The sequence below is a fragment of the Bos grunniens genome, chromosome 7 (assembly GCF_055505025.1).
Source record: "Bos grunniens cultivar Pamir isolate PY7600 chromosome 7, Bosgru_T2T1.0, whole genome shotgun sequence".
NCBI classification, from domain to species: domain Eukaryota; kingdom Metazoa; phylum Chordata; class Mammalia; order Artiodactyla; family Bovidae; genus Bos; species Bos grunniens.
In genome coordinates this window covers 50,125,658-50,139,801 of record NC_141171.1, presented here as the reverse complement: position 1 = coordinate 50,139,801, position 14,144 = coordinate 50,125,658, and the positions used below count along the sequence as shown (strand labels likewise).

General features: G+C 38.1%; 1 protein-coding gene across 7 annotated transcripts in view; it reads right to left on the bottom strand.

Annotated features, from left to right (window-relative positions):
• Positions 1–14,144, bottom strand: part of CTNNA1 (catenin alpha 1) — a 344,567-nt gene that overhangs the window by 37,099 nt on the left and 293,324 nt on the right. For all 7 annotated transcript variants that reach the window (XM_086411845.1, XM_086411843.1, XM_086411841.1 and 4 more), the window contains 2 exons: positions 10,018–10,098; positions 8,692–8,844 (listed from right to left, as the gene is read on the bottom strand). In XM_086411845.1, coding sequence (XP_086267971.1) covers positions 8,692–8,844; positions 10,018–10,098 — 234 coding nt within the window. The remainder of the gene's footprint in view (positions 1–8,691; positions 8,845–10,017; positions 10,099–14,144) is intronic.

Genomic DNA, 14,144 nt, shown 5'->3' with positions numbered 1-14,144 from the left:
AATAATGACTACCATTTCTAGAAATTTAAAATAATACTGACAAGACACTGCTGAAAAGAGAATTATTAATCTGGAAGGTCAAACTGAAGAAATTATTCAGGAAAACTAAGACATTTTCATGACACGGAATCCATAAATTAAGAGACATGCAAGATAAATTGAGACTGTCTACTATTCAACTTTGAGGATTTCAGGAGGGAATACAGGGAAAATGGGGAAGAGGCCATACTCAAAGAGGTAGGTGAGGATGAAACAATTTTTAGATTTGGGAAGACAGATTTCTAAGCAGAGTAAATAAAAAAGAAATCTACACTCTGATACACTGAAGTAAAGCTTTAGAACAAAGCCAAGATGATTTTAAAAACAGCCAGAAAGTAAAAACAAATTATCTACAAAGAAAGCTCAGTGAGACTTCCTGTTGCTTTCTGAACAGCAACAATGGAAGCCAGAGAAAGGGTAATATCATCATCAAATCCCTGAAGAGGATAGTGAGGCGGAAATCCTCCTACGATTATATGTCCAATAAACTACTGTATTTTTTCAAGAATTAAGGCAAAATAAAAAATGAAGACAAAACAAAACCAAAAACAATCTCAGAGCACTTATTCCAGACAGATCTTTCCTGCCTCAACTAAAGGCGTTTCATACAAAGATGCTTCAGGGAAAAGGAAACAATCCCATAAGGTTTAATGTCCAAGAAGAAATGAGAAGCAATGAAAATAGGGTATCGAGTAAAATTTATACAAAGTTGAAATAAGTTATTAAAGAAACACCAATGGTGTCTAACTCATGGGGCTAAAAATTAGAGAAATGAAATACTGTACAAGAATATTTAAGTTAGAGAATAACTAAAGTTAAAGCATTCTAAGATTCTCATATTGTTTCAGAAGGAGAAAAAGATACTCACTAACCTCAACCTCTGAGTTAAACATACATGCTTAAAAATATCTGGAGTTGCTACTAGTAAACAGAGTGTATGATTTCCAAACAAGAAGAGGGGGTGAAAAAATAGGAAGAAGTGGGAGGACTCAACCAATCCCAAAGAGAAAAACAGAGTCAGAAATAGAGGAGGGATTGAAAGCAGTGGGTTAAAAGGAAAGAGAGAATAAAAACACAGTGGTAAGAATGAATCCACATGTCATGCCACACTTCAGTGAACAAAAGTAATCAACAACAACAACAACAAAAAACCCTGCTAACCTGAGTAACAGTAACTAAACTTATGCTATTTACAGGACACATTTAAAGCACAAAGAAACAGAAGGGTTGAACATTATTTTAAAAAAGAAAGCAAACTATACTGGTGTGATCGGGAGAAAGCACTGGACTCACAGCCCCTTAGTTCCCCTAATATTTTCATAGGGAGGCTGAAGGACAAGTGCTGGGTTAGCCCCTCAACAAATAACAGATGTCTGGACTCAACTTGGCGTCAACTGAATGTTATGACCTTGCCTTTTTAGAGAGAATGTACAAGGGGGGAAGAAAATGCATGGTACCTGCCACTACATTTATTACTAAAATACTGAGGGCCCTATCTATTAACTCATTCACTGTTCCTTATGTGAAAGTGCCACATTAGGAATTTTTTTTTACTTTTTTACAATAGGCTTATTTCCCATGAAAAAGTGGGTATACTTCCTCCATTCTAAAGACAAAAACTAGACAACCAATTTTGTTTCTTCCTTTCCTCCATGCTACCAGGAAGTGCAATGCCACAATGAAACACAAGCATGGCAATTATAGTTCAGATGAGAAGTGTATGACTTCTCATCTGCATCATGATTTTCAACATCTGCCTTATCTTATGTTTTTGTTCAAAATGAGCCATACCAAATCAAATTTTAAGAAGAGGCAGGATATAAATATAAGGATCTCCGGTAACAGGATTAGAACTTGAATTTACTAAAACATCATAAACTATTTTAGACAGTTTTGTTATTTGATACTTTTAAAAAGCTTTTTTCATGTATAGATAACCACTCAGATGAAACTGTCATCATTTCCATTTACGTGTTACTATATGGACCACTTGAACAAGTTCCCTATTTCTGTCTAACCTCCTGAATAATCAGTAAGTAAAGCTAAGAATGGTGCCTGCCTAAACACTAGTCCATCAACTCTACTGGTGAGGCAACAGGATTACACTCTTTTCTGAAGCAGAGTGATTCCTTCTCATTCCTACCAAGGCCCTAAGAGAAAAAATTCTCAATGCTTCTTAAGAACAAAATGCATCCATCACCTTCACCTGACCATCCCAAAATTTGAGTAGGTGGTTAAATTCAGCCAAAAAAGCTTATTTCTGGTTAAGGTGTTAAAACAGTACATGCAAGACACTTTTGTCTTACACACCCCATTTATCTGAAATTGCACTTTTGAAAATTTGAGAAAATCAAGCTCAGTATGCTTAGGAAGTTGTTCCTAATTTCAAGGTCAGCATTCTCCCCCAAGAATACTTCACTGCTTTCATGCAAACATCCTACAGTACTAGAAAATTGAAGCTTCATTTGATTTGCTGTTTGTAAGAATTTCAGCCTACAGTATTGTACTGAGATACTGAGAAAATATCCAAGATGTCACAGGTAGATAGTATAAGGTCCTTGTTTAATTCAAATGCTCCTTACAGAGGCTTCTTCAAGGTCACTTTCCTGCGTATTATCAGCAGACCACAGAATAAAAGTTATAATGCAGATCACTCAATTTGCAGTTAAAATACACATTTCAAGCCAATAAAGCCATACCCTATGAAGTCCCAGAAAATGGGAAATACTTGGACCTGGGGTGGGGGGGACTGGGGGAGTGGCATAGCAAATAATGATAATCCAGCTCAAAATTGTACCAATTATATTTACTTTTTGGTTCTTAATTCACAAGACAATGAATGAAATACTATCTTATTGTAGCAAGTTCATTATAATAAGAGGCCTGTTTTAATACAATGTCTGGGACTGAGGGGAAAGGGATACTAAATGATAGTTTTTATAGGCAAGATTTCATGAATTATATTTTTCCTATTTCACTCTCAATTTGTGAAATCGAAAAAGGACCCAGAAGACAGCAAAATTAAAAAAGGAAAACTGATTCCTCTTTAGTTATTAAGCTGCTCACAGCAAAGGAGGTAGGCAAAGAATGAGGCAATTAAAAAGGACACGTGGATGTTGCACTAATGACAAAAAGGTTAATATTTTTGACAGAAAACAAATTTTTCACCTCAATACACTAAATTGACAAGCAACATAAAGAAATCATTAATTTGATATGGGAGAAAATCAGGTAGAAAAGGTGTTACTGTTATTATGAAGCATAGCCATGCCCTTTCATAAACAGATCAAAGACAAGCCCTCAGTGCTATGCTCCAGAACAGAAGAAAACGGTGGCGAGAAGGGTCACCAGCTCATTAATACTGACCCTTAGCTCCTGCTCCCCTACTCACTGGCCTTGAGACGCACAACCTCTATGTGCCCTTCACATAAGAAAAGGAACTCAATACCATGTGTGGAGCTAACAGATCCCACTGACAACTGTAGTGAGGCGTCAGAGGTCTTAGTCAGACCCTGAGAAAATAAGAGCAGTCACACAGCAAACACTGTTATTTGCTTTTTCCAGTAAAATCACAAAGTCATTTAATAAGGATCTGGTAGGCAGCAGGCACCACACAACCTTCCAAATACTATGCCCACACAGAGGGGCTGGAGAAATTCACTTCTGCTCCTAAAATCTTAAGAGTCAGTATATGATTTTTATTCTTCAAACTAATCTCATATTTTCAAAATGTGGTGTACAGAGAAGGCACCATAAAAGGTTCCCATTTCTCAGTGAATGCTATCCCTAATACTACTCAGAAACCATGAATACATTCAAAGCAACTTTACATGACATCCCAAATTAAGGCATTTTTTTACATTATTTTATTGGGGGGACAAAAATTAAGGAATTTGTAACTGATTGAGCAGTAAACTATATACAAAGAATTGTACAGTCAACACAATGATTTCTAGTGGCAATGTGAAAGGTTCTATCCTATGCCTTGTCTCAGACAGTATTTTATAAACATCAGATTGGGTAAAAGGAGAAAAGATATGCTTACTTTTTAAAAAAGAAAGAAATGACTAGTTTGGAAGGTGTTGTCAATAATATTAACAGTAAAGCCAGCAACAGTCCTGACAGATAGAACACTAGACTGAATCTAAGAAGTTTATTCTGGATGAGTGTAAAAACAGAGAGAGTCCAAAAAAACCCAACTGCCCCGACAATGACCAGAACTGAGAAGATGGACCTGAGCAGCAGCACCTCTGAAGGCAAACCCTGGAGCTGGCTGACTGTGAGGTTACTGCCCAATGGCAGCTTTGGCAGTCCGATTCCGTCTATCCACCCACCCATGGAGCAAGTGTTTGACAAGGGCTGGCACTTTAGTAGAGAGCATTCAGAGAAGAGGCAGAATGAAGAGAGCCTCTCAAAGGCCTGAGGAAATCATCCAGACTAGTGCTGTCCAACAGAAATACAATGTGAGCCACATTAAGAGGTGAGATTAGAAAAAGTATTTAAACTCAAGATAATACATTTCAACATGTAATCAATTAAAAAGTTAATGATATCTTTTAAGTACATTCTTTTTCCATATTATATCTTTGAAATCAGGTATGTATTTTACACTTATAGCTCCTCTCAATTCACTTGTGCACAGCAATAAAAAGATGGACAGGAGTAGTTCCAGAGAAGATGACTGTGGCCCCCCCATTCCTACAACCAGAGAATCCACCAGTGGAATGTGATGCCTCTAGAAAAAGGGAGTCTCCCACTGCTGAAGGAGTCTAAGAAAGGTTAAGTGTCAATGCATGGGTATTAAACAGAATGGGATTTACACACCAGAGGGACAATCAATACTTCTATGAGAAAGGACCTCTTACTTCACAGAGAAGAGATGGACTCAATCAGAAAACTAGGCTCCATAAGGGCAAACCTCCAGCGAAAAGTAGAACAATGCAAGGAACACCAGATAAGACAAGCGGTAAATCACTGGGTAATTGGCCACCAATAGGATCAACATAAAGCTGCAGCACACAAATCTGCCCTGTCTCACTTACCCTGTGTGGTGTTTATGGCTGGGTAGCAAGCTAACTGAAAACCATATACTCCATGTACCTTCAAGATGGGGAGGTGTTGTGTGTGTACACACACACACACACACACAGAGTGTGGTCTTTGCACTGGATTACTTCTGAATTCTTAGGAGATTTGAGGACTGTCTTTGCTACTCATTACTTATGCTAACGAGGTAACTCGAGGTGAGCCACTACGTGTTAGACTAATGAGACAACTCAGGAAGAGGAGGCCGATGTCAACCATGTGATTAGAGGACTGAGGCTTTCAGGAAAAACCTAGATCTAGGGGAGGAAGGGATCCTATCAATCACACCTACATAATGAAATTTCAATAAAATCTTTGGACAATGAAACTCAGTGGAGCTTCCCGGCTGAATCATCGATGTGCCAGGAGGGTGATCCATTGAGAGAAAACAGGAAACACTGTCTCTGAGACCTTCCCAAACTTCACCCTCTGTGTCTCTCCATTTGGATGGTCCTGATTTGCATCCTTTACACTAAAATGGGAGTCATAAGGAGAACACTCTCCTCGGTTTTACGAGCTGTTTTATCAAATTATTGAACCTGAAGTGGGCCAAAGGAATCCTTCAAATTTGTAGCTGGCTGATCCGAAGATTGGATGGACTGGGAACCCCCAAACTTGCAGCTGGCATTTGTAATGAGGGCAGTCTTGTGAACAGAGAGTGAGTTGGTCATGGGAATCCTCAAATTTATACACAGTTGGGTCCGAAGTACAGATGGGATAGGGACCCCCTAATTTGCAGCTGGCATCTACAATGAGCTCAATCTTACTGGGCTTTATGCCCTCTACCTGTGGAGTCTATCCTAATTCCAAGTAGTTAGTGGCAGAACTGTACTATTTTAGAACAAAAGAATCTGGCAGAATTCTCAGTGGCTGCAGAATCTGAGCCCTTCCTTTCCTGCCAGAGGCCTATCAACACCAGCCCTTCCCAACTTTCACTTAGCACTCTCACTTCCTCCAAACCCTCAGGAAAAAAACAGCAAATGGCCCTAAAACCAAAGCTGGCTGCAGACATTTATTCCACTCAAGACGGGAAATTAATAGAAAGAAAGGAAGATGGCAGGAGATTAACAAAATAATCACAATGGAGTATTTTACCTTTGCTTAAAACAAGTCTCTCTCTAATTCAGTGTTTCATTATAATACAAAAGTACTAGTGTGGGGAGGAGAAGGCCTGTCATTGAAGTATCAAGTTACTCTTTGAATCAGGAATATGAGGCTTCTATAACAAACACTTTAAAAATTCATTTTGTTTTTATGCACACATGCAATTATTTATCTTAGTACCTCTATTACCATGAAGTAATTTAAATGTTTGCAGAATGGTACTATAAGGCCTTTGGTTTCTTCTTCTGCTTCTAAGTCGCTTCAGTCGTGTCCGACTCTGTGGGACCCCACAGACAGCAGCTCACGAGGCTCCCCCCTCCCTGCGATTCTCCAGGCAAGAACACTGGAGTGGGTTGCCATTTCCTTCTCCAATGCATGAAAGTGAAAAGTGACAGTGAAGTCGCTCGGTCGTGTCCGACTCTTAGCGACCCCATGGACTGCAGCCTACCAGGCTCCTCTGTCCATGGGATTTTCCAGGCAAGAGTACTGGAGTAGGGTGCCATTGCCTTAGGCCATGTGTCGTTTAATATACATATATTATGTGTGGGGGATGGTAGGGGTGGAGGTCACTGAGAGGGGAGAGAGGTGAGAAACAAGTCAGAAGTGAGCTGTGACAGGGAATATCAAACTCTGAACACTACTGGGTGCCTGGTTAGTTCAGAATGAAATAAAAAGTATGAGCACTGACAGAGTTCCTAGAGTAAGGTCTGCAAAGCCACCAGGCCCACCTAGTGCTTCTTCTTGGGCACGAGGCTGTCTACTACACCAGTGAGCCCGAGTGGCACAGCCTTCAGTGTAAGAGGGATTTAAGTTACTTAACTTCCCTAAGTCTCAGTTTCCTTACCTGAGAAATGAGGAATGTACACTGTATTTGCATATACTGCGTCCATACATGGTACACAGTAGGTGCTCAGCAAGTGTCAGTTCTGCTGGATGGAGAGGATGAGGATTGTACACCAAGTCCTTAAAAAGTGACCTTCCTCCAGCTGAAGAACAGACCAGGACTGCCCTGAAGGTTCAGCCTGCCACACCCTTTCAGATGCCCTTTCCCATGCCACTACAGTAGCCTTTTACCCCAGGCTGTGGGCTGGCAGCATCCTTGCTTCCTATCTCACAGGCACACTTTCTGAGATGCAGGCTACTTACGGGAGGCTGGCTTCCTGAAGACAATCTTTGTATATTTGGAGGTTATACCTCATGCAGTCATACAACTATTGTGAAAAGATTATGCTTAATGGAGACACAAACTGCAAGCCTTTGGACCAAATGCCAGAATCATTAACTTGAATAGAAGACTGACCTACATATTTTGTACATAATTAATTCAGTTAAGGATAATGATCAATGTTCAAAGAAAACTAGATGTAAAATTAGTAACATGTTTAATGTAATAACTGATGCTTTCCTTAGACTATTTTACAGTGTTAACCTGGCCTAATATCACTATAAATCCAAGTGTACAAGACACACATTTTACATAAAAGGCTCATTTTCTGTTGTTACATAATGACCAACTTACCAAATGGTCTATAGAATATTTCTTCCAAATATTAGGTGTTTTACATTCGGGCTACAAAATTAAATAACTTGCCATATACTTACTATGTGTCAAACTTTTGAAATATAGTAATAATGAATCAATTAAACAGTAATATAATTTCAGTAATCAAAAGGTAGGAGCAAGCCTAACTTATCTGGAAATTAAATAGCAACTTACTCTTTCTTCTTGTCACCTTAACAAACAGACAATAACATACAGATTTCTACTATTCAAACATATCTAATTAGTAGCATGTTAGGGCTGTTTCTTTAGGGCCAGGAGGTGGCGGCTGTGTTGCATGGCTTGTGGGGCGTTAGTTCCCAACTAGGGATTGAACCTGTGCCGTTGGCAGTGAAGTGTAAAGTGTTAACCACTGGAAGGCCAGGAAGTTCCCAATTTCTTTAGTTTTATAAAAGGGTGATGGAGGGGAGGCTGTTCTCAGGCAAAGGGTTAAGCACTTGACACACATCATCTCTTAAATCTCAAAATAATACTTAGATAGGCATCATTAGTATATTCTCATTTTATGGAAAAGAAATGGCATTCAAAGGGATTCAGTAACTTGCCAAGATGCAAGCCCAGGCAGTATGACTTCTAAACTCCAGCTTCTAGCCACTATTTTCTACAGTGTCTTCTGAGATTAAGCATGTCATGATCTATCTGTATCTGCATTAAAACTAAGTGGAAATGTTAAGATTCCAGGAATAGGGACTATTTTTATTTAATCAGGTACATAATTAACATAAACTTAGCAAAATGGTAGTTTGGGATAGATGTTTAAGTAATTATGAAAAAGACTTTTGTCTTACACATATTGTAAATAACATGAGTCCCTAAATTCTTTAGCTGATTCAATAATATGGTTAAAAATCACCACACTCCACCAAGTTACCCATAGTTAATAAAACGGCTAACATACTTACCTCAATTAATTTGTTGGCATGTTCACGGAAAACTTGGGCATATTCTTTAACTTCTTTCTCATTTCCATTCTTCGCAGCCTCAATCAATACTAAAAGTGGAACGTTGGTTTCCAGAAATGAATCTGAAACATGGTCCATGACAGCTTTGCGGAGCTAATAATTAAATTGTAAAAATTTGATTTTGTTTCTACCAAAAAGCTAGACTGCTTTCTTCTCTTGCACTTTTAAATCTAATGGAAATTCATGACAGTTTGGCTGCACTTATATGAGAACCCCTCATGTAAGCCATGCAGTTATATAATCTGCAACACAGGAAACACAATTGCGGAGATAACAGCTTATACTACAGTTAAAGCATTTCAGCAACAGAATCTCAGTTTTCAAAATAAAACCCTTTTTTCTTGGGAATTACAAAACTAAAGCTTCTATCTTAAAGGAGTGTTAAAAAAAAAAAAAAAAAAAACTAAACAGAAATGACCTCTAGGTTGAATTAGCACATAGCCTTGGAATATAATTGGCCTAATTGGCTAAATAAAAATGAGAAGGGAGAGGGTGTTAGCACTTTCTGAACAGGGTTAGCACACTATGAACCTTAAAACTGAAAAGTTATCTTTATAACCATGTGTGATATTACTTTACTAAAAGGATGATGGGTAGCTACATTCCATCTTTAATTCTGCTATATACCAGACATGAACAATAAAATATTTCTCCACTAAGTATGGAAATTGTTTGTATTACAACAATTACAACTTCTTTTTAAGTCTTAATGTTGCTTTACGAATTCAATCCTATCTTTTTTTAAAAGATTAATACTCAATTTGCTCCCAAAATGTTAATGAGATTCTTTAACATTAAATGAAGAGAAAGACGTCTATACTTACAAACTCAGAAAATTCAGAGCCCCAAATAACTATACTCTGCATATCTGTACTAGAAACACATCTTCACCAAGAATCAAAATCAGAAAAGGGGCAAGTCAAATACATAATTTCAATTTCTATCTCTACTGTTTGTAAGTTAACACCACAAGATCCTTCAGGGTATTTTCTGAGGTCAAGTCATTTTAAGTTGATTTTCTTACCTGAGCATCATTTTTATAGCATAATTTATTCAGTCCATTCCAGTAGGACTGTATTACTCCAGGTCCCCAGGAGATTTTAGTAGCCATTTAACAGAAGCTTATTAGCAACAAAACAGTCAAATTTCCTGTGAAAAGTCATCCTTTAATTCAAGAAAGCATATGGGTCCAGTATCTGTTGGAATTTTAACCAAAATAACAAAACCAAGAACTTGGGAAAGCAATCAGCACTTCTCTCAGCTTACCTGCCTACGCAGGTCCCTGGTCTTCTTGGTCATTTTATCTATTGCAGAATTGAGTGCATCACTTCTTTCTTTACGTCCAGCCTGGAACACAAGGAAAGAGGTGCACATTGTAGTAATTTTTTTTTTTTTTTTGGTAGTAATTTATAAGAAAATTTAATGGCAGTCAATAACTAAGTTCAAATCAACATTGAAAAATCAATTTTTTAAGCCCCAAGTTGGGATATACATTGGGGTGAGGAGAGAACCATGTGGCTTTGTTCATAAAACCCTAATTTTAACCCAACTCTTAGGCTCCATATTATTTCATGATGGAAACTGAGGGAGTTTTGCCAAAACAAGAGAAGCCAAAAGGCAAGACTTTTGCTTAAAGTTCTGCTAGAAAAATTAAATGTCTATTTTAATACAAGGTTCAGCATACAATTTCATTAATGAACCAGTTCTCCTTGAACTGCAGGCAAGAAAAGGTAATATCTGATTTTGATGAACTCTTAAGATATGAGGAATGTCAAAATGTGAAAGATGGCACCTGGCACTAAAACAATGTGAAACAATGTTTTAAAACAAAGATGTTTCATAATGGACAGAAGTTAATAATGTATTTTATGCAGCTCAAATAAAAAAGTGCTTTATAAGACTACTTCAGTTAATACTGTATATCATATAGGCCAAATAAGAATGCTTTGTAAGATTACACAAAAAGCCTAGGCTAAGCTTAATGCAACTGTATTGCATAGAAAAGAACATATCGGCCACTCTGAGAGAGTATAATGCTATATAAATCAGCATTTCTTAAGAGGGCAGGGGGCTGAGTGGACATTTGCTTGGGGAACATTCTAAGCAGAATCAAAATTGATGGTAGTTGAAAGAAAAGGGACAAAGGTAGTCATCCCAGGTAGAGCTGGCTAGCCATGTGCTTAGAAATACCTTGTAAGACATCAGGTTAAACTATGAAATATATTAAAAGCTTTTCCTTACAAAATGCCCAGTCAACAAATGTGGCTCATTCTGTAAAGCATGTAGTAATTACAGAAGAGATACAAATGGACAAAGGAACTTAACCCAGTGTTCCTCTACCCATGGGTGCCCTCAAGGTATTCTAATATAGATATACCATCTACCTAAGTCAGTATAGCAGATGAGAGCCAAGAAGATGTAGTTATACACTTTCTGAGTGCCTTTTAACATTTGTTATTTAATTTCTCCCTTATCCCCCATCTGTTGAATGTGGACAATGATACTTGTCCCTCTGCCTCTATCTCTGGACTATTAGGAAAAAAGAGAAGGAATATTTAGGGATATAGGTTATGCAGCAAGAGAGAGGAGGAGACAAAACATTAAAAGTTGAAATACAACCAATACATTGATATGGTCCCTATCAAATCTAGTCAGGGCCACATTCCAAATCTTTCCTCTACCTGTACTGTCAATAAAATTAAGTAATTCACTAATATTAATGGGTTTAAGAAAAAAAATCTCAACAAAAACTGAGGAAGTATGAGAATTTCTTCTACCTTTAGGAATGAACTGTGATTTATTCATGGGCATCAGTCAGAAAAGAACTTGACAAGCATAATTAGTTACTGACAACCTTAAAGATCAAAATACAAGATCTAAGGCAAAGGTGGCTAAAGTTAAAAAAAAAAAAAAAACTGACCTCATAATTAATGCTTAAATCAGGAAAATCTCAGCACATTTCTTAGAAACTCAAGCACTCATTTAGAAGTAAACCTAGTACAATCTGTCATATCTAGCTGTGTGTGTGTGTGTGTGGGGGGGGGGGGGGTTTCTAACAGATCATTTATTTCAGAAAACATGTTATCTGAAACTCAAAGGTTGAGTTCAACGACCTCATGAGCACCTAATTACTTGCAACCACTGAATGCCAGAAATGTCCTCAATTTGGGTTGAAGGATTTACTTAGAAAGTTACATAAAAGCAAATTCTTAAACTTGACTTTTGAGGGAATTACATTCACACAGCAAAATTCACTTTAAGATGCAACACACAATATGAATCTGTTAATCCTTTGTCATACTATCCTAAAAATTAATTTGTCTTTCTTGTTACTTTAGGAAATAGAGGCTTATGCCTCATTAATTGGCGGGGGGCGGGGGGGGGGGGGGCGCCGCCGCAGTTCAGAAGCAGTTATTTACTGACGTTTTTAGGTTATGCTAGATAGATCATCTTTTAAATCAAAGCATCCTTTTAAAAAGAAAAAAACAAAGAACCAGTCCAAACAGCAAGTTTATAGTTACAATCATTTATAATAGAGGTGAGTACACACACTTACAAACTTAAGCTTGAGAAAAGCAGAAAGCTTGCTGACCTGTAAAATAACATCTTCTCTTTGAGATTAAAGCTGTTATGATCTTTTGTTTCTAGCTTTGGCTAGACCAAAGTAAAGTTGCCCAAGACACGTGTACCCCAATGTTCATCGCAGCACTGTTTATAATAGCCAGGACATGGAAGCAACCTAGATGTCCATCAGCAGATGAATGGATAAGAAAGCTGTGGTACATATACACAATGGAGTATTACTCAGCCATTAAAAAGAATACATTTGAATCAGTTCTAATGAGGTGGATGAAACTGGAGACTATTATACAGAGTGAAGTAAGCCAGAAGGAAAAACATAAATACAGTATACTAACACATGTATATGGAATTTAGAAAGATGGTAACGATAACCCTGTGTACGAGACAGCAAAAGAGACACTGATGTATAGAACAGTCTTATGGACTCTGTGGGAGAGGGTGGGAAGATTTGGGAGAATGTCATTGAAACATGTGAAATGTCATGTATGAAACGAGATGCCAGTCCAGGTTCAGTGCACGATGCTGGATGCTTGGGGCTGGTGCGCTGGGAAGGCCCAGGGGGATGGTATGGGGAGGTTGGGAGGGAGGAGGGTTCAGGATGGGGAGCATGTGATTTTTTTTTAAAAAATAAAATTTAAAAAAAAAAAAAAAAAAGTAAATTCTTGGCTCCCACCTAACTGAGAGACTATCCCACCAAGTAGAGAGACCACCTAGGCTCACTCAGTTTTGATATGTATGCCCCTGCTAAGCAGTGACAAAGGCATTCTAAGAAAAACATAAGGCATGTTTGGGTTTCAACATAAATCTCCTCCTCAACAAGTAAATATCAGATGAGAGACAAAGGTTATTAGCTGCGACTGCCTCTAAGCAACTAGGTTTTGGTTGAGACAGTAAAAGGGCTTTCAAAACCCATTTTCAAGAGAAGCATGAGGAAGCCACTTCACCTTCCTCCTGCTTCTATTTATTTAGATACTCTTTAGTGAGTACTCTGCATCCATGGGAGCAGGCAGGACTAGCAGTAATTCTTTCTCAGAAGGTTTCTATCTGAGATAAAATAATTCAGAGCAACTCCTAATTCAGCAAGACCCTGTATTGTGCTGGGCCTGACAGGACTTCTGAATGACATTAACAGTGGTCAGAGCAGTACATACAAGTCATACAGGAAGTTACATTTAAGTTTGGCATTGATTTTTTTTTTTAAGTATTAAGAACTAGAATTTTCTGGAGGATTTTACCCATTTTGGTGGTGACTTCTGAGTGAACAAACTTTTTTCTCTTCCAAAAAAGTCTCCTGCCTCAGAAACAATAAGCATTCTCTTAAAACAAATCTACAACGCTCAACCATTCAAGATGATATTGAAAGAAGAAACAGAACAGGATCTATCTTGAAAGCAGGACTCCATCTTGGGCCGGACTGTGGACTTTGAGCTATATGCCCAGTATCTATCGAAAGACAAACCAACTGGAAAACCAGGCCCCAGGAAGGAAGATCCCCAGGGCTCTCCATCGCCTAAAAGAATACCTTAATTATATGTGTAACCGAATAGAATCATACATTCTATTATGCTTACTGGGGTATGATCACAAGCCTATTGATAACTGTCCACTGTTAACCACCTAAGCTTAAGGCATGAATCATGGGTTAACTTTGATTGTATCTTTCTTTTTCCTTTGGTCAGACTAGTTTCAGGGAACCGTATACACTTGGGGTATACAGTAAGTAAGTGTTAGTAGCTCAGTCGTGCCCAACTCTTTGCGACCCCGTGGACTGCAGCCACCAGGTTCCTCTGTCCCTAAGATTTTTCAGGCAA